The sequence below is a fragment of the Patiria miniata genome, unplaced genomic scaffold (genome assembly GCF_015706575.1).
Source record: "Patiria miniata isolate m_02_andy unplaced genomic scaffold, ASM1570657v1 HiC_scaffold_3, whole genome shotgun sequence".
In the NCBI taxonomy this organism is placed as follows: Eukaryota; Metazoa; Echinodermata; class Asteroidea; order Valvatida; family Asterinidae; genus Patiria; species Patiria miniata.
In genome coordinates, this window is record NW_024037069.1 from 11,316,132 (window position 1) to 11,338,231 (window position 22,100).

The 22,100-nt window shown below is 40.8% G+C and overlaps 2 protein-coding genes across 3 annotated transcripts; one reads left to right on the top strand and one right to left on the bottom strand.

Moving 5' to 3' along the window:
• Positions 1–3,962: 3,962 nt before the first annotated feature.
• LOC119736386 (transmembrane protein 229B-like) lies at positions 3,963–10,682 on the top strand. The gene is made up of 2 exons (XM_038210402.1): positions 3,963–4,874; positions 9,512–10,682. Exons 1-2 carry the CDS (start codon positions 4,572–4,574, stop codon positions 9,845–9,847), a joined length of 639 nt encoding a protein of 212 aa, XP_038066330.1. The 5' UTR covers positions 3,963–4,571; the 3' UTR covers positions 9,848–10,682.
• Positions 10,143–21,998, bottom strand: LOC119736384 (probable ATP-dependent RNA helicase DDX20). 2 transcript variants are annotated; one of them, XM_038210399.1, is made up of 8 exons: positions 21,942–21,998; positions 20,553–20,816; positions 19,444–19,555; positions 18,656–18,798; positions 17,331–17,469; positions 16,761–16,902; positions 15,588–15,795; positions 10,143–14,246 (listed from the first exon to the last, which is right to left on the bottom strand). In XM_038210399.1, exons 2-8 carry the CDS (start codon positions 20,812–20,814, stop codon positions 12,271–12,273), a joined length of 2,982 nt encoding a protein of 993 aa, XP_038066327.1. In that variant the 5' UTR covers positions 20,815–20,816; positions 21,942–21,998; the 3' UTR covers positions 10,143–12,270. The 2 variants fall into 2 exon arrangements, with proteins under 2 accessions (XP_038066327.1, XP_038066326.1); XM_038210398.1 differs by lacking the exon at positions 21,942–21,998 and adding an exon at positions 21,502–21,872.
• Between the last annotated feature and the right edge of the window lie 102 nt (positions 21,999–22,100).

Sequence of the window (22,100 nt, forward strand, 5' to 3'; positions counted from 1 at the left end):
ACATGTACATTTTCCATAACTAAACAGATCCACAAATTTAAGTTCCAATCTCATCATATTGCGTCTGCCAATAAAACAAGGAGAAACGAGGTCAGAGGTCACCTCAAAATTGTTTGTGGGGTCTGAATTCATAATATGACATTAAACTAATAGGTGCAATACCGTTCGTTGGCACTATTGAGGACTTGGTCACGAAAAAAAGGCGTTTTGATGAATAAATATGACAAATAACGGAAACTAAGATATACAAAGTTCAGTGACCTCTCCGAGGGTATCACTACGTCAAATATGATGTCCCCAGATCTGAAAATTCTCAAGCTTATGGCACAGTGAGTCAAGGTTTAGACTTGGGTCATGAAAAAGTGTCATTACAATTGTGTATATCATATTAATATTCATAGGTAGAACGAGTCAGTTGCATAAAAAGTGATCCCACAATTTTTGGCAAAAAGTGGTTCTGCCACCTTTCTAATGATATTGGGGCTATACAGCACCACTATAAGGAAATATTAAGGTTTAATGTCTCACCTCAATACAGGGTGAGTACAGAAATTCTGAAAATATGGAAATTTTTAATAAATATTTAAGTGTAATTAACAACACCTAATTTCTGGTCTTCCTGTGTATTGTGAACCACACAGCGGTGATAGCAACACGTCACACAGGAGAGGAAATTAAAGTTGTTTTGAATGAAATCGAAACTGGCACAATTCTTTTTCACTTGTTAATCACTACGGAAGATACTTACCTGAGATAAACAAAGGTCACATATATTTGACCTGTGACCCCAAGACAAATACTGCACTCATTTTTGGACAAACTCACTGCAAATTTCGCATGAAAATTAAAGGCTAAGGACTCTGTCAAAAACTAAATTCAACGTAGAGGGAGTTCAGAGCAGTATTTGAGCTGCATTTATATATTATGGGGCTAGTTTTGGGCATGAAAAGAAAAATTCATCTGTGATTGATGGCAGAATTGAAGTGTTACTACAGTGAATAACGTTGGGCCTACACGTAAGTTGTCATGATCGTAGTGCTAGAAGCGAAATAAATAACCGCTTGGGTGATTTCGCATATTTTAATAGCTCCCGAGTCACAGGCCTTACCAAAAAGTGCTGCGGAAGGAGAGCTGCTGCGGCACAAGTGCAGTTTAAGAAACCTCCATACAAGAACCGTTCAAAATTGACTCTACAGTCAATTCTAACATGACGTTTGAAGCCAAGAGCAGTTTTTATTTAGTATTTTGGAAGAGAATTAGATTTTTTTTTAAACCTGGTTTTAATAGCGGTTATAATAATTCGATAGGTTTATTTTGGTTTAAATGCAAATGATCCTGATATGACGTTTATGGGGAACAACAACACCACATTGGATGATTAACACCTAATTTGAAAATCTGGATCCAAAACCACGGAAATGGGGAAAGGACAGTTTCGAGACCAACTTTTTCCATCACAAGAAGGAATTACGTTTGAGGAGAAAACCGAGGACAAACTATCCAATTCCTGATTGAAGTGAGTTTTTTTTCCCCGTCTCTTTTTTCTTCAGAAACTGCCTTATTTTCATTGTTCACCAAGTTCCGGGTGTATTTTGTAAGCATGAATAAATTACGGTAAATTCTGATAACAGTTTGAGGATGCCCGAGCATAATACGAACTCATCCGTAGGTGATATACCCAGGGACCGTATCATTTCCCAGGAATCCTGGGGGATGGGACGGGACAAAGGGGTGCATACCTATGTTCCCCAATATACCGACGTTCCATTCCCCGAAATCCCTACCCTATAACCCTAACCCTAGCCCTAATCCTAATCCTAAGGATTTCGGGGACAAAGCGAGCATTCGGGGGTGTAATATGGTTACGAATATCCGGCATTTTCGGTCCCCACCAGCCTCGATCTCCGAAACCCCGACCCGGGTTCTATTCTGATTTTCAATTCATCCTGGTAAACAAACAACCCGGATTTTGTTTCTAGGCGAACAATGTTGCAATGGAGCCGAAGGTCGAAGTATTGTTAAAGGTTAAAATATATACTGAGAGACATGAGTCGTAGCCTTGGTCATTGCGTTGGTCATTATCCGTCCGTACGGTATTCGGCGGCATATCCTCGCCATGTATTGTATGTAAAAAAAAAAAAAAAACAGCGTGAACAGCAAACTATTGATAATTATATTTTGTTATGCAAATCATTTGGATCCGATTTGCATTATATAAATAGTGGCCGCATGAGATCGCTGTTCGCGCTGTACGCGCGCGGTGATATGCCGCCAAATACCGTACGGACGGAAAATGACGAACACCTTGACCAAGGCTATGCGAGTCACAGCAGTGCAGACCAGTCTGCCTGTGGAAGTTTGGCCCCATGCCATTGCCCTCTCATGCCTCTTTCTACAAAAATATTAAAGCCAGCTGATATTCAACATGGTATTTTAGCGAACTATTTCAGTTTAAGCACAATATACATAAAGTGACTTTTCCTGCCGGTATCATTGCCAACTATCTTATTTAGGTAGGAAGCCTAATAAGTCCCGAAACATAAAAGTGTGTGTTTTGGTCCTGAATTATACACTGTTACAAGAAATACATCAGGCCTAACACTTTTTCCTTCCCGAAGTACTTTGAAGTTTGAAACGCTGTAGTAATTAGTCTAGCCATCATGATGCCCATAGCTGGGAGCCTGGCACAATGCCAAGCATGATGCTACAATATTTCAATTTCACCCCACAATTATTTTCACTAACATAATCAATATTTCGGTACCGTACCTAGGTAAACTAGGTTTCCAATGTCATTGACTGCGACTCTTTGACACCTGCTTCTGCATGCTGCATGATAAAGCGCGCGACAGGCATGACATGCAATAATATGTTTAAATGCCCGCCAATAGAGGGCGACATTTCTCCTCACCGGTAGACTTAATCCAATTTCCCGAAAACTTACGGGGTGGGGGGGGGGGGGGGGGGGGGCTGTACATTCTTCGGTATAATAAATAGCTTTAATATAACTTTTGTTATTTTCAGACAATATTCCCAAGAAGGGTATTTTATTACTCAGACCCGTTTTTGTATAACACTCCTGTGCAAGTTCGAATCTGAGTAGGCCTTGTTGCATTTCCTAGATGTTGGAGTAACCCTTAAATTGAGGCAGAATACAATTAGAATACAATTAAGGGGCGAGTTGAGTCATGGTTGAGTAAAGTTGTGATTTTCGTCCACCATGCTTAGTTAGCCTGTCAAAAATTAACCAAATGAACGGAATATGATTCAGTGTGCCGGTCCTCAACACCACAGCCCTCTCACGAGTCCGCATATTATTAATGCATGGTTTGATGAGTCAGTTTTGACATCAGGGTGACCGTTAGGTCAGAGCCAAATTCTGCTAAATGCACATCAAAAATCTGTCAGATTTATCAAGAATCTGCCAAATTCCCCAGAATTACTCGAAATACACTATAAATACTTAAAACCACATGCAGATTGGTAGTATTGCCTTAATTAAGATTCAAATTGCATAATAAACAATCTTGTCACCCAACATCAAGATGTTGTGAAATTATTGGTAAATTTCGGGCAAAACGCGGATCTGGCCACGACGAAGTTTCCCAGTGAACCTTAGCACCTAGACCAGCCAACCTGTCCTATTATGCAAGGGTTTGTTTGAAAAGATTGAAGCTTTTTTAAAAAAAAGGTACACTTTTTTGTTGGAATTTGCTGTTTTTCTGTCAAATAACCATTTTTACAGAATTCTGCCAGAAATCTGCAAAAAAAAACCCCATTCTGTCAAATTTTCTGTCAAACTTGTTTTTTAACAAGAGTTCTGTCAAAGTTAGCCGAAAATCGGCTAAAACGGTCACCCTGTTTGACATTGCACTTTGAATCGAACCCTACCCTGTTCGACCATGGAGCTATATAGCTCCATGGTTCGACTAACTACCCTTTGGTACTGAACGTCATGCGCGATGCCCTTTATCTTTCAAATTGGTATCACGTGATGACACGAGGCAATCAAAAATAAGGTGGTTTTTTTTCATTTTTGCACTTTGCTGGGGTTCTTGCTTTGTGGTTAGACTATATTTTCTCATATAATAAGCCGGTATAAAAGCACTGAAATCATAATAAACACGGTTAATGTTCAGTGCGTTTTAATAATGAACGTACATGTACTGTTACCGTCGCGTGGTGACTTCAATTCGTTGAAGGCCATTATTTCCTCTTCAGGTTTACGAAACGCGGGTATACCTTTATGTTAACACAGGGCACGCACACACGGCGTTGGCTGATGATATGGAAAAGGAAATGAATGGGCTTATTGATTTTGCGATAAGCAGGATAACAGATATGCCAGTACAGTGACTGTATCGCTATAATGTACCACCCGGAAAAAATTATAAATTGTTTGCTGTCTTGATATCGTTCAGACCACACACGTGTTAAGAGCGTTCTGTTTAATTGAAAATCGTGGAGCTACTGAGGGGCCGGCGTGCGGCAAAACCCAGCACAACACGCAAAACACACCTGACATGTACATTCGTCTAGCAGTTACTCGGATTTCGAAATAAAACACAGCCATGCGTGGATCAAGCAGTGTATCGAATGGTGTAACAACTAGGATTGCGAATGGCAAGCGTAGCCAACGCGCTAAAGCACCGTCGAGAACGGATCTCAACGAGAACAACACGGATGCATCAGCATTATCATCTTCGTCGTCATCTTCGATGGGAAAGCAAGGATCGATGAGGCAAGACGAATCTGGTTACCAGCCTCTGCCCTTGATAGCTCGCCTGTTTTTCTACGGGATGCACGGGTTCCTGGATGAGGTCATCTTCACTGCACTGTATGAAATCGTGGTTCACAACAAGCCAAATTATCAGGTAAGAGAACGAAAATGAAACAAATGAAGAAGACAAAAACAACACCTGATGAATTAACTAATGTTTAATTTGAAAGAATTTGTATTTCCCCGGAACAGTCTCATTTTTTAATCCAAACTATCTGGCTATTCAATTTTGTTTCCCTCTTCGACATGCATTGACTTGAGTGTGTTTTACTCGATAAAGATGATTGAGGCAAATCATTCCTTGCTGTAGCCTATATAATGGATATTACTTTAAAACACATGTAACCTGGACACAGCATAGAGCAAGGAGCAAAAAGGGAGACAGAGCAAGCATTCGAAGACGACTGAATGAATAAACTCTGTTTTCGTGCACTTTGTGCATCGCTTTGGCACATTTTTCTGCAACACATTTTGACGGGAAAAATAGTCACCTATATAAACGACCATATTGTAACATACTGGCTAATGATGCTTGATGAACGGTTCGATCGAATGTAGTGGTCTGGCAAGTAATTCGCACGAAATCTATACAAAGCACTTTAAAAATCGCTCAGCGAACCAATACATATTATGCTTAATCCAATTTAGACCAGTAAGGTCTTGCTGAATGTCCGAGCATTTCGAATGATGAATATCCAAGAAATTGTCTACTCCATTCTGCTATCGATCCCCGCCCTCTTCCTCGAGAGACACTTCATTAATTACGTTGTGCCCGTATAAAATTCGTCTTTTATCGAAAATGTCCAGAAAATATGTTTTCCCATGGTGGAAAATTATGTTAAACTCAGAAGCCGATCTGAATATACTTCGAAAGGGTATTTGCGTGCACATAAATGATGTCATGAGCATTACGGGCAAGCAAGTGACCAGCTGACTTCAAGAGTTGGACAAGGGCCAACCTCAAAGATGAGCATCATTGCAAATGCGGCAATGCGCCATCAGCGCTGACTTCAGTTTAAAATCAACATCCCATAAACAGAGGGTCTCATAGCAGTGCTCCATTTTGGTCAGAATTGGAACTTTACAACGTAGAGGAACCCTTAAAACACATGTATAAATGTCTTTTGTTATATATTCAACTTTATGGGTAAGACACCCCATACTTTCCAGTATAAAAGAGTTTTTTCCGTACAGCGGAATATACCTTGACAAACTCGTCCGTGGATGCCAGTAGTACTTGGTTTGATGCTCTTTTCAAAATTTCATCCTTTCGTGCATTGCGCATTTTCTCGTTTACCGAATTCGTTTAATTTTAACATTACAAGTACAACTCCAGCATGAATCAGCTGTCAGGGCTACAAAAATCCTGAATTTCATCCAAAGAAATTTTCATCATGCTTCATCCTCCATCAAAGAGAGGTTGTTTCTTACCTTTGTTCGACCTCATCTTGACTACGCTACGGTAGCATGGGACCCTCACGCTTCCAAGAACATCAAAGAACTAGAAAAAGTCCAGAAGAGAGCTGCAAGGTTCGTTTCAAACACCTATGGACGTGACACTAGCAACTCTGCTATCATGAAAGATCTTGTTTGGACACCCTCGGAAGAAAAGAAAACAGCACCGCACCTTTTTTTAAATCCTGAATGGACTAACGGACGTTGACCATACCAAATACATCATCCGAAAAACTAAAAGATCACGACGAGGACACAATAGACAGTTCCAACTTCACCAGGCCAGGGCCGACACATATGCTTCTTCATTTTCACAAGAACATTTAACAATTGGAATGACCTCCCGGACTCAACAGTGGCGCTCACCAACCCAGACTCCTTAAAGAATGCTCTTCGTGACAATACTTAATCTCGACCACTCTCACCACACCTCCAGTTTAAATTCCCCAGATGGAATGTTTTGGAGGTTCACCAACCAAGTACCAAGTACAATTTCTGATAGTGGGGACTGCGTTCGCGCTCTCCCTTGCGAATCAATTTAAAGACAGAATATAAACATAACCTTACGCAAGAGTTTCTTGTCACATGATGGTACAGTGCCATCGCAAACTTCTGTTAGAAACCCTCCTATGCAAACATGCATTCTGTGCCCAGTTGTCCTTTCAGGCAAATTATTCATTGACTGTTTTTAACAGTTAAGAGCTCCCAGTTAACATAAAGCAGGATTGACTGCTGTGACTGTTTATGTATTTAATACAGCTATGCTTTGACTGTAGGTGATTGATATAAGACAGCTGTGCTCACCAGTTTCCTGTTTTTGTCTGTCGACTGAATTACTAGTCACAGTGGGCTTGAATATGATCTGACTGTTGGTGACTAGCCTGTATAAAAGGCTTGACAGGGGAACTGGATGGGATTTTTGACTGTCTGTGACTGTTCAAACAGTAGGAGGGTTAATGCACTGACACACATTGCAAACCTTCAAATCTTAGCATGAATTGTCTGCAGTAAAATCTGCCACTGCTGAATTTTCGAGATCCGGGGACCGGAACACCCTCAAATGTCTTGAGGATTTTAAGAATTTAGGATCAGATGGGAAATCGCGTAAAGAAATGGGACGGGGCTACTATTGGCGTCGATTCAGGGCTGGGAGAGCAAGAATATATTCCCGGCATTTACAACGAATATTAAACGTCCGGAAATGTTCGGGGATTTTGCAATCATTATGACCAATAGGGGTGCAGACCAATAAATAAACTTCCATATACCCCAATGATAAATGCTCCCTCTTCCGATAATTCGGGGAAAATACTCACAACTCTCGAAGGTGTTCGAGACACACATCAAATTAAAGCTTATTACATCATCTTTCATTTTCCTTTCAATTTTCTAGGGGTTAACTGATGACTTTAAGGATAAATTTTCATCCGAAGATGATCACCCCTTAAAATTGTCCTGAAGCCCATCGCCATTTTGAAAAACTGTGCCTACACTCCATTGCAAAATAGAGCGCTTTTGGGACCCCAACTTCATCCAAATTTCACAGAAACACAAGCTCGTAGTCCTGTGCACGGCTTCCACCCATATATTTTTTTTTACAAACCCTCAAGTTCATGGCCCACAATATGCTTAAATATAAAATAATTTGAGGGCATGCAAATCGTGATTTGGCCGGCGAAGGCAATTTCGTACCGATTTACAGGCCTGCAACCTTAGGGTTTCCAAATTTCAGGCGCACATCACATACATTTATTAACCGGGTGCGTTCTTGCTTTCCTATACCCATCGTAACAAAGTTCAAACAGATTGGGAAAAGAAATCAGTCCCTTCAAATTTGCTCGTCATGATAACATCTTGATTCTTATTCATAAGATGGAATTTTGCGTCGGGGTGATGTAAATCAAATTAGGTTTTGCCCCCCCCCCCAGCCAACCGATCCCGTTAGCTCGGTGGTCGAGTGGTAAGACATCTGCACTAGAAAGCAGGAGGTCGTGGGTTCGAGTCCTACCCGAGTGATTTTTTCCAACTTTCACTCGGGAGGTAACACACCGAGTATAAAGTGTTTATACGGTGAAGGGCAAAACCTAATTTGATTTACATCACCCCGACGCAAAATTCCATCTTATGCAGTGGCGTAGCCACCGGGGGGCGTGGGGGGGGGGCGACCGCCCCCCATGAACCTTGTCGCCCCCCCCCCCCAGTCGCCGCCCCCCCCCCCCCCCCCCCCCACTGAGATTTTGAGTTTCTAAAAAAATAATCATTGATCTACATGACGCCATGGGCCCTATTATGTACTACAATGTATCTTTTGCTTAGAAAATATTGGTTAAAGTGGTCAGAAATTGCTTCAGATGGCACCACAGAGCATTTAGAATCCAAAATTTTGCGGGGCCCTTAAGCGGGCCCCGAACCCCACGCCTATAGCTCAGAATTCTGGTAGCTGATTCAATGACTCCAACCTCGAAAACAATGTTCACAAAATTTTCTTATGCCTTTAGCTGAAAAAACCTCGAAAATTATGTTTAAATTATTATCTTTTGTGCTAAGATAATTATTGGTTAAAGTGGTAAGAAATTGCCTCAGATCACACCACAGAGCATCGAAAATCCAATTTTTTTTCGGGGCCCTTAAGCGGGCCCCGAACCCCACGCCAATAGCTCAGAATACCGATAGCTGACTCAATGTCTCCAACCTCGAAAACGATGTTCAAATAATTATCTTTTGCCCAGAAAATATTAGTTAATTAGCATGGAGGAAAGTCGTAAGAAATTGCTTCAAATCACACCACAGAACATCTAGAATCTATTTTTTTCGGCGCCCTTAAGCGGGCCCCAAACCCCACGCCGTAAGGGCTTCGCGCTTCGCGCTTGCATCATTTATGATCAAGGTATGTCCCCCCCCCCCCACCACTTTTGAGAAGCGATTGACGCCCCTGCTTGACGCCCCCCCCCCCCCCCCCCCATCCCCATGAAATGTTCCAGCCCCCTCAGCGCCCCCACTGAAAAATTCCTGGCTACGCCACTGATCTTATGAATAGTTAATGCGGTACCCGCTGCTATGTACATCAGATTCGAACCAGCTAACCGATCCTGTTAGCTCGGTGGTCGAGTGGTAAGACATCTGCACTAGAAAGCAGGAAGTCGTGGGTTCGCGTCCCACCCGGGTGATTTTTTCCAACTTTCACTCGGGAGGTAACACACTGAGTATACAGTGTTTATACGTCGGTGAAGGGCAAAACCTAATTTGATTCTTTACTCTCGTTTTAACTCTCTGCAGTTGGTGGGCTACACCTCCATCTACTCCTTCTTCATCTACGGCAGTGCCAGCTACGTGGTGGAGCGTCTGTACGTCCGGCTCCGCCACCGCGTACCGCTCGTCCCCCGCGTCGTCCTGTACGTCTGCGTAGCCTACACCTGGGAGCTCTGCAGCGGTCTGCTACTGCGGCAGTTCGACGCGTGTTCCTGGGACTACAGTGACCGGGCCTTCAACTTCATGGGCTTGATCACGCTGACTTACGCCCCCTGTTGGGCACTGTGTGGTCTGTGGCAGGACGTTTTGACGCGGTACCTGCTGAACTTGAGGGTGGTACCGCCTCATATGAAACTGATTTGATTATATTGAAGATATTTCCCTGGCAAAAGCAATTGTTCTTCCAAGCAAGGAACGGTATTTAAAAGAAGTTCACAAAATGATATAGGTCTACTACTGGTAAAAAGGTATTCAAAGTCAATTTGGGATGGGATGGGGGGGGGGGGGGAGACCGAAAGAAAAGTACAAAGAAAATCCGAACACAAACAAGAGCTTTTTAAAAAAATTAAATTATTAGGACATATATTGTAATTTTTAAACTCCCTTTTTTTTTTTTTTAAAGAAGACTTAAAATAAGGGTTACAGTAGTATGCTATGACTTTATAGCTGCACTGTTTTATTTGGGAAAATAATATAACCATTGTAACCACCATAACCACATATAACCATGTGAATTTCAACTTCAATAAACTAGTGACAGTTTGCGGTGACACCATGTAGAAATCTCTTTTCACAACCACACGTTCCCCAAAGAGATTTCTACGTGTTGTTACCGCAAACCTTCACTAGTTCTTACTACAACCATACAGTTACAAATCTTTCTTAACTTCAATTAAATCTGTAAATTTAACTTACTATAATCTGTAAGAGAACACAATTTTATAAACTCTCCTGTTGAGCAATGCTTAGAATGCACTTCCGATAAAATGTCAGTAGAAAAACTCTCCCACAACCAAAATGTTCGGATAAAGTACCTTTTGTACTTCATTCTTTCAGCCGAACCTCCACCAACCTGGCAAGTAAGTCTTCACAATAGTTTCTAAGATGTAGGTATTGGCAGTGCCGTGTCTTTAATTTCACAGATGTGAGGAAACTTGCAGAATGTTCATGTACAGGTAAGCTAAGGAAGAGCAGGAAATATCTTCAGTTAATTTGTAGAGTGTCATGGCCTAGCTGATAAGAGCACCGCACCAGACTCATGCTCTGGTGTTTCAGAGGCAGCAGAATGTGGGTTCAAGCCCGGGTCTGGACACTTGTGCCCTTAAGCAAGGCACTTAACCATTATTGCTTCGTCCTTCAGATGGGACGTAAAGCCGTAGGTCCCGTGTGTTGTGTTATGCAATGCACGTAAAGGAATCCAGTAACACTTTTCGCTAAGAGAAGGGGTTTGCCCCAGTTTTTCTGGCCTCCTGTTAAAACTCCCCCGCGGAGTATTTAGGAGAAGAACCAACCAAGTAGGTGTGCATTGATATAACTCATTGTTTTAACAGAAAATTGTTCATTTGACATTCCTATATAAATTTCAGCTTGATATTTATTGTACCTTTGTATAGTGCCAAGGCTCATTTCAATGCAAGGTTCTATTTGTGTGAAAACCCAGTCTTTCCAGGTGGAACAAAAAGCTCAAAAAGTGCAAGAATTTTAAATTATTTTAAATTCCTTCAAAGGTTTTAATTATATGAAAAAATACAAGTGGGATTAATCTTCAGAAAATATGAGCTGATATCTAATACCATTTTTAGCTATGTGTTTTCCATTATAGATAATATGCAATCATGTTAATTCGTTAGTAACAAGTAATGTTAATTCGTGTTAATTAGTCCTCTGCTATGCAAAGTGTGTGTAACTTTTATTACAAAAATTAGATCTTAGATCTTAAATTAAAATTGTTTCTTTGATATATTTTGGATTTTGCATTATCTCATTGTCTTTTACTCAACAATGCAACTGATTTAAATAGAAATAAAATGTGTGGCTGCTAAGTTGAATGGTGTGTTTGGTATTTTGGGGTTTTTTTCAGATAAAAATTAAAAAAAATATTTAGAACAACAGCCCACCAGAACTAAGCAAAGACCATTTGACTGGACATAATGTTTCATTCAATTTCAAATCTTGATTGAAGCTTCAAATATGTTTGAAACAGCCAGTCAAAAATAAATCATACTCCCCGATACCAGAACTGAATTTGAAAAACTTCAATATACAGTGAGCTTTTACAATTTATATTCCTCATTTTTTACTCGATCTTGGGCTGTTAAAGTTTGATAATAACAAAACAACTTTGCTCAAGGTTCTAAATGCATCATTGCTATTGACCTTTCTTTTGTTGCAAACAGTGAGCGCTATTTTGTATGGGCTGCTACAAGGGCATACATTTTATGCTGTGGTTTGCAACAGATTTTGCCAAAAAATGGCATATCAACACCCTGATAATGTAAGAAAGGGGCTTTTTTATTAAATCTTTGGTAGCGTGTGTTGGTTATTTTGTATTTTCAACGATCCAATGATATGTTTTGAAACATTAACTAACTATTCTTTGTTCTTGCATTGTTGACCGTGCACAGTTTTCTAACCCGTGGTTAGCAAAAAAAGCCGAATTGTGGGCAAAGAAAGCATTATACAATACAGGTCCGTAACAATAAAAACAAAACCAGCTTGATCTATATTGTAAATGGTTTGGTAGATGCAAGTGTATGCAGGCAGGTAAATCAGTGTGGTCTTAAGATTTAAAAGTAAGCATAAGGCCAGTATGTGTACTGTCCACTGTATGCAGATTTGTGATAATCACTTAATCCAAATTGTGAAGGATAATCTTGATTTAATGGATTAGGTGAGATCGTGGTGGTAGTTGGAATATAGTCTGGTACCCCATACCAACTACCGTATGCAAAAGGATCATATGGTGAGTGTACCCAGCCGTAATGTTGAGCAGTGGTTTCAGGATCAGGGTTCCATTCCTCAGAGTTCTGGTTTGCACCAGGCACAGAATCGCCTATACAATCATCTGAACTTTCTTGATCATCTGATGTCCTGGTGCTACCTGTATCGGAATCATCCGACTCGTCACAGCTATCTGTGTCATCATCGCCTTGTGCATCTTCAGTTTTCAAGTAATTTGTGTAAGACAGCCAAATGGGATCCTCACCTGGTCGACTTGCCTCCTTCTGCGGTTGTCTGTTGGAGACCAAAGCATTTGTCCGTAGCAGTCCAGTCGAGCTATTGCGAGGTTCTAGAGCTCGCAAGTCATGGGCAGCTTTTCTGGCATTTCTCCGCCCAGAATTGTGCATTTGCAGAGCTGCTGAAGGCTTATCATTTCCACTTTGGTGATACTCTTGTTGCTCTGATGAAGATGTTGCTCCACCACATTGCTTAGATTCTGTTATAGCCTTTGTGGCTTTTGACAGTCTCTTTTCATCTTGTGGGACTTTCTTAGACCTTGCAGGCGAGGATTTTCTTAATTCCTTGCTCCTCGCAATATCCTTTATGGCATTATCACCCCTGACATCATTCAGAGAATCACTTGATCTAACCCCTGTGGCACAGGTGTCAGCATCAGGGTTCACACTTTCAAGGACAGTGTCATCATCATCATTGCTCCTGTTTTCCGGAATCTCTAATCTTGTCATGTCGTCAGTCAAGAGCTCATTGAAGAAATTCTGAGATGGTCTCCACGAAAACGCTACCTCGTATTCCGTGTTGAGTTTCAAATTGGATCCCCGTTCTCGTTTGTCTGTGTCATTAGAGTCTGTTGTGCTGATTTTTCCCTTGCTAGTTACCTCTCTGCTTTGATCCTCATGAGAGAGTGCAACCGGAGACGTTTTTATCGTCACTCTTTCCGGGGTGAGGTTGAAATCTGAAGAAGCAGTCACCTCCTTGACTTCCTCCTTGCAACTTAAGTCATTACTGTTATCTGTTGTGTTTCTGCCAGTGTCAGAGATACCACTAATGGGATTCTCTGGTTCAGGTCTCGGTAAGCTATCGGTTTCGATTTGGTCAGGCTCGTCCAGGTTTTCTCCGTCAATGCAATTTACAGGTTGTTCTGGAGCCACAGAACCTGTATCTTCATCAGCTGGAGCAGTTCTTTGTCTATCTTCAAGCTTATAAATTGCAGCATCATTTTCAGCAAAACAAAATGTTTCCTCAGAAGTCTGCGGTGCTCCATTTTCATCTTTGCCTGCATCTCTGAAGTCTTCCGGTTGCACATCAACAGGTTCTGATGACCCATTCATGAAATTCTCAAAATCCTTTGCAGCCTTCTCCCATGTCCACATCTCCTCTCCCCTCCTTGCATTAAACTTCTCTGCGAGAGAGGGAATCTTGAAGTCAGTAGGTTTATGCATCTTGAAAGGCAGGCTCAGGGTATCAACTTGGCAAGATTTATCCCAGACTGTTGGGTGGAGGACATGTGAGATGGAATCCCCTCGTGCGTTGACCTGCGACACATGATTTGACCTCAGCCTTGTGGTCCTTTGAAGTATGTCCACAATAGTTTTACAAGAAGATTGCTCCTCAACCACCTCTATGTTTTCTCGGATGCTCGATTCACGCTGTTCTCTCAATGCCTGAGTGTAAACCTCTGGATCATCATCTGGATTATCTTGGGCACTATCATCGTAATCAAGCAACGAAGAAGATTCCTCTTCACTGTCTGAACAGTTAAGGTCGACGTTGACCAAATTCACCAAATCTGATGGAACTGGATCTGAAGAACAGCAAGAGAACAGTGCAAAGGAATGATTAAAGCAAACAAAATGCAAGGGGTTCAACGGATTTTCACTGAACACAACCCCAAATTTCAAACCCCCCTCCCTGCCCTCTACCAAAAAAGGGAAAATTCTGGTCATTTTCTGGCAACAAATGTTTGTAAGCTCAAACAGAATATTGTGTATGGATTTTTCCTTAAGATTTCTTGAAACTATTCAAATCCAGCTTCTTCTCAAATAATTGACCAGACACTGAAATCAGTTGACACCAAAACGAGCAAATTCCGTCCTCTGCAAATCTTTCAGCATTGTTTTTCAGTTTTCAATGGCAAGTGACACAAGAAAAAAAGAAAGTCTGCTGATCTAATGTAAAATGGTATGCCCAATTATCAGATATTTAGGCTTTATGGAGACTTTATGGGGGTAAAGCAAGTAAAATCCGTCTGAAGCCAATGTGGCCAATCAGGCCATATTGTTTCTGTTAATTTTGGGCATAAGACAGCTTAAAATATTTTGGATGGGATGCAGGTTACTCCACAGTCAATGCTGGGACCCACTTATACTCCTTGATGGAGAGAGGCAGGTAGGGGTGAAGTGGCTTGCCCAAGGACACAACACATGGTCAGCAGCTGAATTCTACCCTCTGACTCTTTTATGCATTATGTAGAGTTGTAATGACTGGAGTCATTGACTCGACTCGAGTCCGACTCGAGTCACAATTTTCGGTGACTCAACTCGACTCGAGTCCCTCAGGGCAAATGACTCGACTCGAGTCCCTCATCAGAATGACTCAACTCGACTCGAGGAAGGCTAATAAGACTTGAGTCCCAAAATTAAAAGCAAAACTTTGTGAAAAATATTTGCATTGACTTGCGCCGGTGCTGGTTTGATCAGTGTCCCCATTGTAGATGAATGACGATCAGCTGGCACCGCCTTTTTATCATAACATTTTCATTAAGAGTCAAATGTGGTGTCACCACATGTAGTAGCCTGAACATAAAATTTAAAAAGCCAAGAAAATGACTTTCTCTCTTGTGTTTATTTATTGTATAGTGTTCAAATATTTGTGACTCGAATTGACTCGAGCTAAATACTTGACTCGACTCGACTTGACTCGACTGCACACTGTGACTCGACTCGACTCGACCTTCTTGAGCTAATGACTCGACTCGACTTGAGTCATTTCTTTAAAATGACTCGACTCGACTCGAGTAACTTCTTTAATATGACTGGACTCAACTCGAGTCACAAAAATCAGTGACTCGTTGCAACTCTGGCATTTGGCCACACTCCCCTCTCTATGAAACATTCAAGATCAGAAAATTGCGTCCAAATCTAACCTGGCAGATGTTGAAGGCTAACATGACTCTGCCTTTGGATGTTTCTCAGCAAGGCTTCCTCATTGCCCTCGCTAGCAAATGTCACCGCTACACCCTTACTGCCAAACCGACCCGCCCTCCCTATGCGATGCATGTAAGTCTTGCCGTCGGAGGGAACGTCTAGGTTGATGATGAGGTTTACGTTCTCAGCATCTATGCCCCGGGCAGTCTGCGATGTAAACAAATGGGCACAGACCGTGATTAATTGTGCCAAAGTTGTAATCAGGTCATCCCTAGTCAATGCAATGTCCATCACAAGTCTAATTAGCATTCGGTTTCAACCAAGTCAATTGAGGAGCTATTCCAAGGAACTGTGAAAAAAATGCATTTGTTTGTTGTTTATCAAATATCACTTAAAACTGTAACTTCATAACACTTGATTGTACTGGGCCCAATTTCATGGCGCTGCTAAACAGTTAACCGAAAAGTTAAGCTTAGCAAAGCAGAAAAAATTGCTAACCTTAAGCAATATTCATTTCGGTTGGCGGTAACACCATGTGGTAATAGCTACTGCTTAGAAGATATTTAGTTCTGAAAAGAACTTGTCCTGCTTATTATCAAGTTTCGCTAAGTAGTTTTCATCAACTTTCGCTAAGTAGTTTTTGTTCTGATAAGAACAGTCCTGCTTTAAGTTCTAAAAGAACTTGTCTTTTTAGAACTTAAAGCAGGACTGTTCTTATCAGAACAAAAACTACTTAGCGAAAGTTGATAATAAGCAGGACAAGTTCTCTTCAGAACTAAATATCTTCTAAGCAGTAGTTATTACCACATGGTGTTACCGCAAACTGAAACGATACCGATACTCCACCATGTAAAGCCTCAAATCTTATATTAACAATATTTCAAGGCATGGATGTGCTAATGGTCACGCAAGCATGGAGATATATACTGTTACGTCACTTAGTTAGGCAAATTTTTGCTCTGAAGTAAGCATGCCTTTTGCTGTGCTCATGCTTACGGTCTCCATAAACTATATGGAGGCTCTGATAGTAGAATATTGTGTGCTTAGCTTAATTGCATATTTCATATACACCATGGCCCAATTTCATCGCTCTGCTAACTCTGCAAAAAAATCCCTGCTTACTGTAGCCCCTATGCATTATTATCTTCAATCGTTATCTCTTGAAGACTTACCAGGTCAGTCGATATCAGCACGCGGCACTTGAAGGTCTTCAGCATGGACATGGCGCTGTGTCGTTGCGACTGATCCTGACTGCCTGAAATGCATGTACTTGGCCAGCCACGCTCACACAAGATATCCGACAGATTCTGAGCTCTAAGAGACACAAGAAAACTAATTAAAAGGACTACTGTGGGGATTGTTGTTCACAAAATGACTTTTGTGCGACAAGTAATTAAGTATTCAGTTCTAAGATTTTGTTTCAAATTCAAATTCAAATTCCAATCTAGATTTAGTTATTATTTTAGGTGGATGTGAAGGGTGCCCTTAATATTTCAATTGATATCATTTATTTAAAAAAATAAATAATTCTTGATTACAAGTCTTTCTTTCAGTACATTTTGTAGAAAATTAGTAACAAAAAGCTCTAAACCCCAAATTTTTCGAGATATAAAAGGAAGTTTAAAGAAAAAGTCAAGACTATTAAATTCTCCACGAATGTTGCCCACTTCCCCACCACGTAAAATAACGAGGTAGCTGACACTTCAAAATCCATTATTTTTAAAGCTAGAATGACCCCTGACCTGCTGGAGAGATTGGAGAAGACTAGACACTGGCTGAATGACACCTGCCTCAACAGCTGCAGCAGGTGTTCCACTTTGACCTCAAAGGCCTTGTGATATAACCCATGACTGGGGACAACCTTGTAGAACTGCTTGATTCCTGTGCGACAAAAAAAGGTCAAATGATTCAAAAGAATTCTGGCATTCACAATCTTTCCAAAGCTTTGAATGTTTGTATAAATACAAAGCAAATGTCAGTCTATAATTGCAGTCCACTCTTAGTGTAAGGGTGTGAGCCTCCTGTACTTGAAACTATCGCAAACTGTCAAAAAGCCTACCTCCTAACTCTCTCGGTAGCTTTTGTACAGGCTGGTCACCAAGAACCAGAAATCCCTGTGGATTAAACCGTATAACTGCCAAAGCCCATTTAATGTACATCATTGGCTTTTGCTGTAATGTTCAGAAAATAACTATTTGAGGGGTTAGTATGATAGATCAAATATTGTTACACTGACATGTTTGAAGTTTTGTGTTCGAGAATGCTGGAAAAACCAAGTAAAAACAAAAATGTTCAAGTAGTCTGGTTCCCTGACTCCACTAAAGATAAAAATGGATCAATTTATAGATGCGGGAAAATTGTAAGGTAAGGGAACCAGTCCAGCTGGCACGCACCCGTTCATGAACATGTAACCAATAGCAAACAAAATTTGAAATGAAAACAATTGCTAAATTGGGAGCAGTAGTCAAAAAATAAATAGGTTTTTCCAACGGTGGTCGAACAGCATTGGAAATTTATACAAAAATACCACTTTTCTTGAAAATGACTTCACACCAGGTGCCATAATTTTACAGGATGTTTTAGACTGTCATTTACCAACATCCGAGTGAGGTATTTCGTAAAAAATTTGGTAGTTTTGTTTTTCGATGTTTGCAAATGTTGTATATTCCCTTTAAGTGGTTTGATAGATAGGTTGACAATTACTACTGGTACAGCTTGCGTAGCAGCCATTTTAACCCGTCAATTGTACCAATATGAGGCCAGTCTACAGACTTGTTTGGGGGACTTGGTCCAGAAGGCCTGACGTGACTAAATATTGATGGAGTATGATGGACTTGGGTCTAATGGCCTGAAGCAGTGCTAGGGGTATCCGATTGATTTTGCCTAGCTTCCTGTACTGCTATTGTGATAAAAGCCATGTGTAGCAAGTCCATGAACGTCAACCAGTGCGTCAGTGGTGGATTCCATTATGTCATGTACAGTTTTGTATTGGACGCACAGTGATTGATGGATTTTGATGGACTTGGTTAAGTCAGTTACTGAATGATGAACAAGACTCATGATCAACCTTTTAGTGCCACTCTCCGAGGGTTTAGTCTGACGAACGTTGGATCTCTCATGTAGGAGGTCAGTCCCTTCGCCAGTGCCTCTGGGTAGGTAGCGGACAGGGCAAGCATCTGCTTGTTGACAGGCAACCGGTTGTATATCCAACTGGTACAAAAACATGATAGCGGTGTCAAAAAATAATACCTCAGTGTGGAGCCAACATTTGAAAAGCAGAACCAATTTGTGCAAGTGAAAAGATTTAAACCCTATCTCAGAGGTCAAAAGAGAGAGAGTGATGTGACAGAAGTCATAAGACGGCCATTCTGTAACTCTAAATCTGAGTGAGATTTGAGGCTTGTGTTTGGACTACCGAGATCCGCCCAAGTTAGTCCCAACCACGTCTTCCTCATTAGGCCGAATAAAAAAAAAACCATGTTTCTCGTCCGGGGTTTTTGAAAAAAGGAGGAAGCAGGGCTTTTTATTTCTTATTTTGTATTTTTTTCAAGATGGCCGCCATTTTAAAATTTCCTGCAATCGTTGGTGTTCCACTGTTCAAAGACACTTTTAAAAATGAAAGACAAGTTGGACAAGAGAACTGAACATATTTACAGTGTCATTTAGAGTTGTATTGGTATTGGTATTTGTTTTCCGATGAATTTGTGGACTTTTTCGGTGTTTTTTTACTACATTTTTCAAAAATGAAAAAATAATTAAAAAATCCAGGCGGCCTCCAAAAAGGAAGCGGACGGGGACGAGAAACATGTTTGTTTTTTACTTCGCCTTATATCACCTGCAGTGCCATCGACGTACTTAATCTGATCTTGGAATTTCTCCTCCAGAAGCTTGTCTGCCTCATCCAGGATGAATAGCCGGATGCTGTCCGTGTGCATGACGTCATACTCAATCAGCTGCTTCACACGACCTACGCGCAAACACACAAAACAGTTAATCACCCAAAATTTCAGAAGCTACGGGCTCCGTGCACGAAGAAGAGAGGGCGCTTTTTAACCAATTTTGAGAGCCCTGTGGATGGGTCAATAGTGTTTTATTGGTTCTCATACGTTTAGCACAAGGTACGCACAGCTAATTTTATTCTGAATGTACACAGAACCAAAGTGTCTGCATGTGAGCGTCAGGCATTGTTGGCAATGCGTATGAATGTCTCTTACAGTGGTTTCTCGCGAGTCTCCCTTTCTTACCGTTGAGGGGATACTTGTGCACAGAGCCCATTGTCATGCTATGAAGACATCTGTACCATAGATTTTACTATTATTTTCATCACATTTACAGCCCTGAAAGACTTACAAAAGGAAAAATTAGAGGGAAAGAATTCCGGATACAGACCAAAAAGTTGCAACCTATATGGTTATTTCCTCCTCCTTTCCCTGCTTGTTGGCCTTATGAAAACACAAGGTGTCTTCCATGAAAACACAAGGTGAGGTGAAAATTGATGTGCTCGGTGGAAGGTAAGTGGGGTCCATAGGTGGAATTCTTTTCAAAAAGAGTACAAAACTTGGTTGAATAGAAAAGGCCTAATGAGTACTAGCTTTTCAAATATTATTTATTTCATAAAAAACTATTTTTAGTTGAAGTCAATTTGCTAGTCTCAAACACTTTGTAACACTTATGAGTTCTGTGACTCAAGTCCCTAAAAGGTTTTTTATCTACTTGATATATACGGAAACGAACTTTCATGCTTGACTTTGTAAGCTATTTGCTTGTTTGATCTGAAGAAACATAAATTGATTCATACCAACCAGATCCTTCACAGAACACGTCGGCTTAAAGCATTTAGTACATTACACAAGGCTTGAATTTGCTGTTTTGTTTCCATACTTTCATGCGCACTTAAGGATTTTGGATTTTTGGAACCTTCATACCCAAGATACTTCAGACGGGACAGGGCTCAAACAATATACCTGGGGTTCCTACTGCCACGTGGCATTTCTTCAGCTTCTGACGGTCAGGCCCAAACAGCGTCCCGCCGATGAACGTGTGGCATCGCAAGCCCTGCATGGCAATTCCTATGGACTGGATTACTCCTTGCACCTGTGTGGCAATCTCCCGAGTCGGCGTCAGGACGAGAGCTTGTACGCCGGAGCACTGAAGATCCAGACTTTCCAGGATGATGACACTGAAGACGCAGGTCTTCCCTGTCCCGGACTTGGCTTGGACGATCATATCTGTATAATACCAGAAAACAAACACACAAACCAACAAAACTGTGAGTGATCACTTAATCTGATAGATGAGATGCGTGGAATTTTTATGTTTATAACGAGTTCCGCACAGCTGGCCAAATGCTAATTAAATTTAAAATCTCATTTTGCAAGTGTTCAACGTAGAATTTTTTTCTTGAATTTGACATATCAACGCTAGATTTTGTCGAGTTTTGTGAAGTATTTCATTTTATAAAATCCATAGGGTTTACTTATAATGAATATAATTACAAGTAATAATCAAAGTCAATAACTTTGGCAAAAAAGTTGGGGAGTAATTTATATATTATGTAAGAAAAGGATAACTGTTTAAAATTTAAATGAATGAATAATTTAATGGGGCAACAAATCTGACAATAAAAATGCCTTTACTTTAAAATAACTGATACATTTTACTTAAATATATTCAAAAATGTATTGATTACTTAAGCATGTATAGTTTTAGTGTTCATTATAATAATACAACAGTGACGCCTAAAATTGATACTTGAATTTGAACTTGAAGGCACATTAAAAATTTAAAAAAAACTCTAGAGAGACTTTTATTACTAATACTTAGCCTATGGGGATGTTAATTATTTACAAATGTGTGTATTTGGTGTGAATGCTTTTTCTTTATTAATAACAAGGCATGAATTCTAATATCCACCTAGCCCACATCGCCCCAGTGGTATTGCTTTCAACTGTATCGGAGACGGCCGCTCAAATCCCGCCCGCGACAAACCGCTCAACACGTCACATGACAGGAGCAACGATGCGAAATCAATGTTTACATTTTCTTCGTTTAAAACATCGCTGGTACGCTCTTTAGATGAATAACTATGCGCCATTTTGGACAATATGTTAGATCTTTCAAGTTTTAAATTTCATTTTCATGCGTGAACGTTTTAAAAGAGACATTTGTCCGTGCGTAAAACGCGGCGCAGTTAGTCATGCTAGTTGCTCATGGAGGCCGCCATCTTTAAATGCGAAGGGCAAAGGGCGAGGCGGTGTACAAAATGTTATCCAATGTTCCATTGGTCATCTTAGCGCCACTGAGAAGAAATTATCCAATCAACATCGTCGACTGTTTAATTCGGTAGGGCTTACCGCCCACTTTCGTGACTGCTCAGCCACCGGCCGGAAAAGATTACGCTCGCGCTCCACGGTACGACTCAATGTATTTCTGTCCTTCACTTCCTGGATAGCAGGATAGTGACAAACTGAAAGGAAAATAATCTGCTGCTTCCAACTCCGCCCATATTTGAA

What these genes read in the sequence shown, in the direction of transcription:
- LOC119736386 (XM_038210402.1), top strand. Translation starts at nt 4,572, where the DNA reads ATGCGTGGATCAAGCAGTGTATCGAATGGTGTAACAACTAGGATTGCG. An exon ending in ACAACAAGCCAAATTATCAG is followed by an intron (nt 4,875 to 9,511) that starts GTAAGAGAACGA and finishes AACTCTCTGCAG; the next exon opens with TTGGTGGGCTACACCTCCAT.
- LOC119736384 (XM_038210398.1), bottom strand. Translation starts at nt 21,682, where the DNA reads ATGGCGCATAGTTATTCATCTAAAGAGCGTACCAGCGATGTTTTAAAC. An exon ending in TGCTGATATCGACTGACCTG is followed by an intron (nt 15,796 to 16,760) that starts GTAAGTCTTCAA and finishes TTTACATCGCAG; the next exon opens with ACTGCCCGGGGCATAGATGC. An exon ending in TAGCCTTCAACATCTGCCAG is followed by an intron (nt 14,247 to 15,587) that starts GTTAGATTTGGA and finishes GCTGTTCTTCAG; the next exon opens with ATCCAGTTCCATCAGATTTG.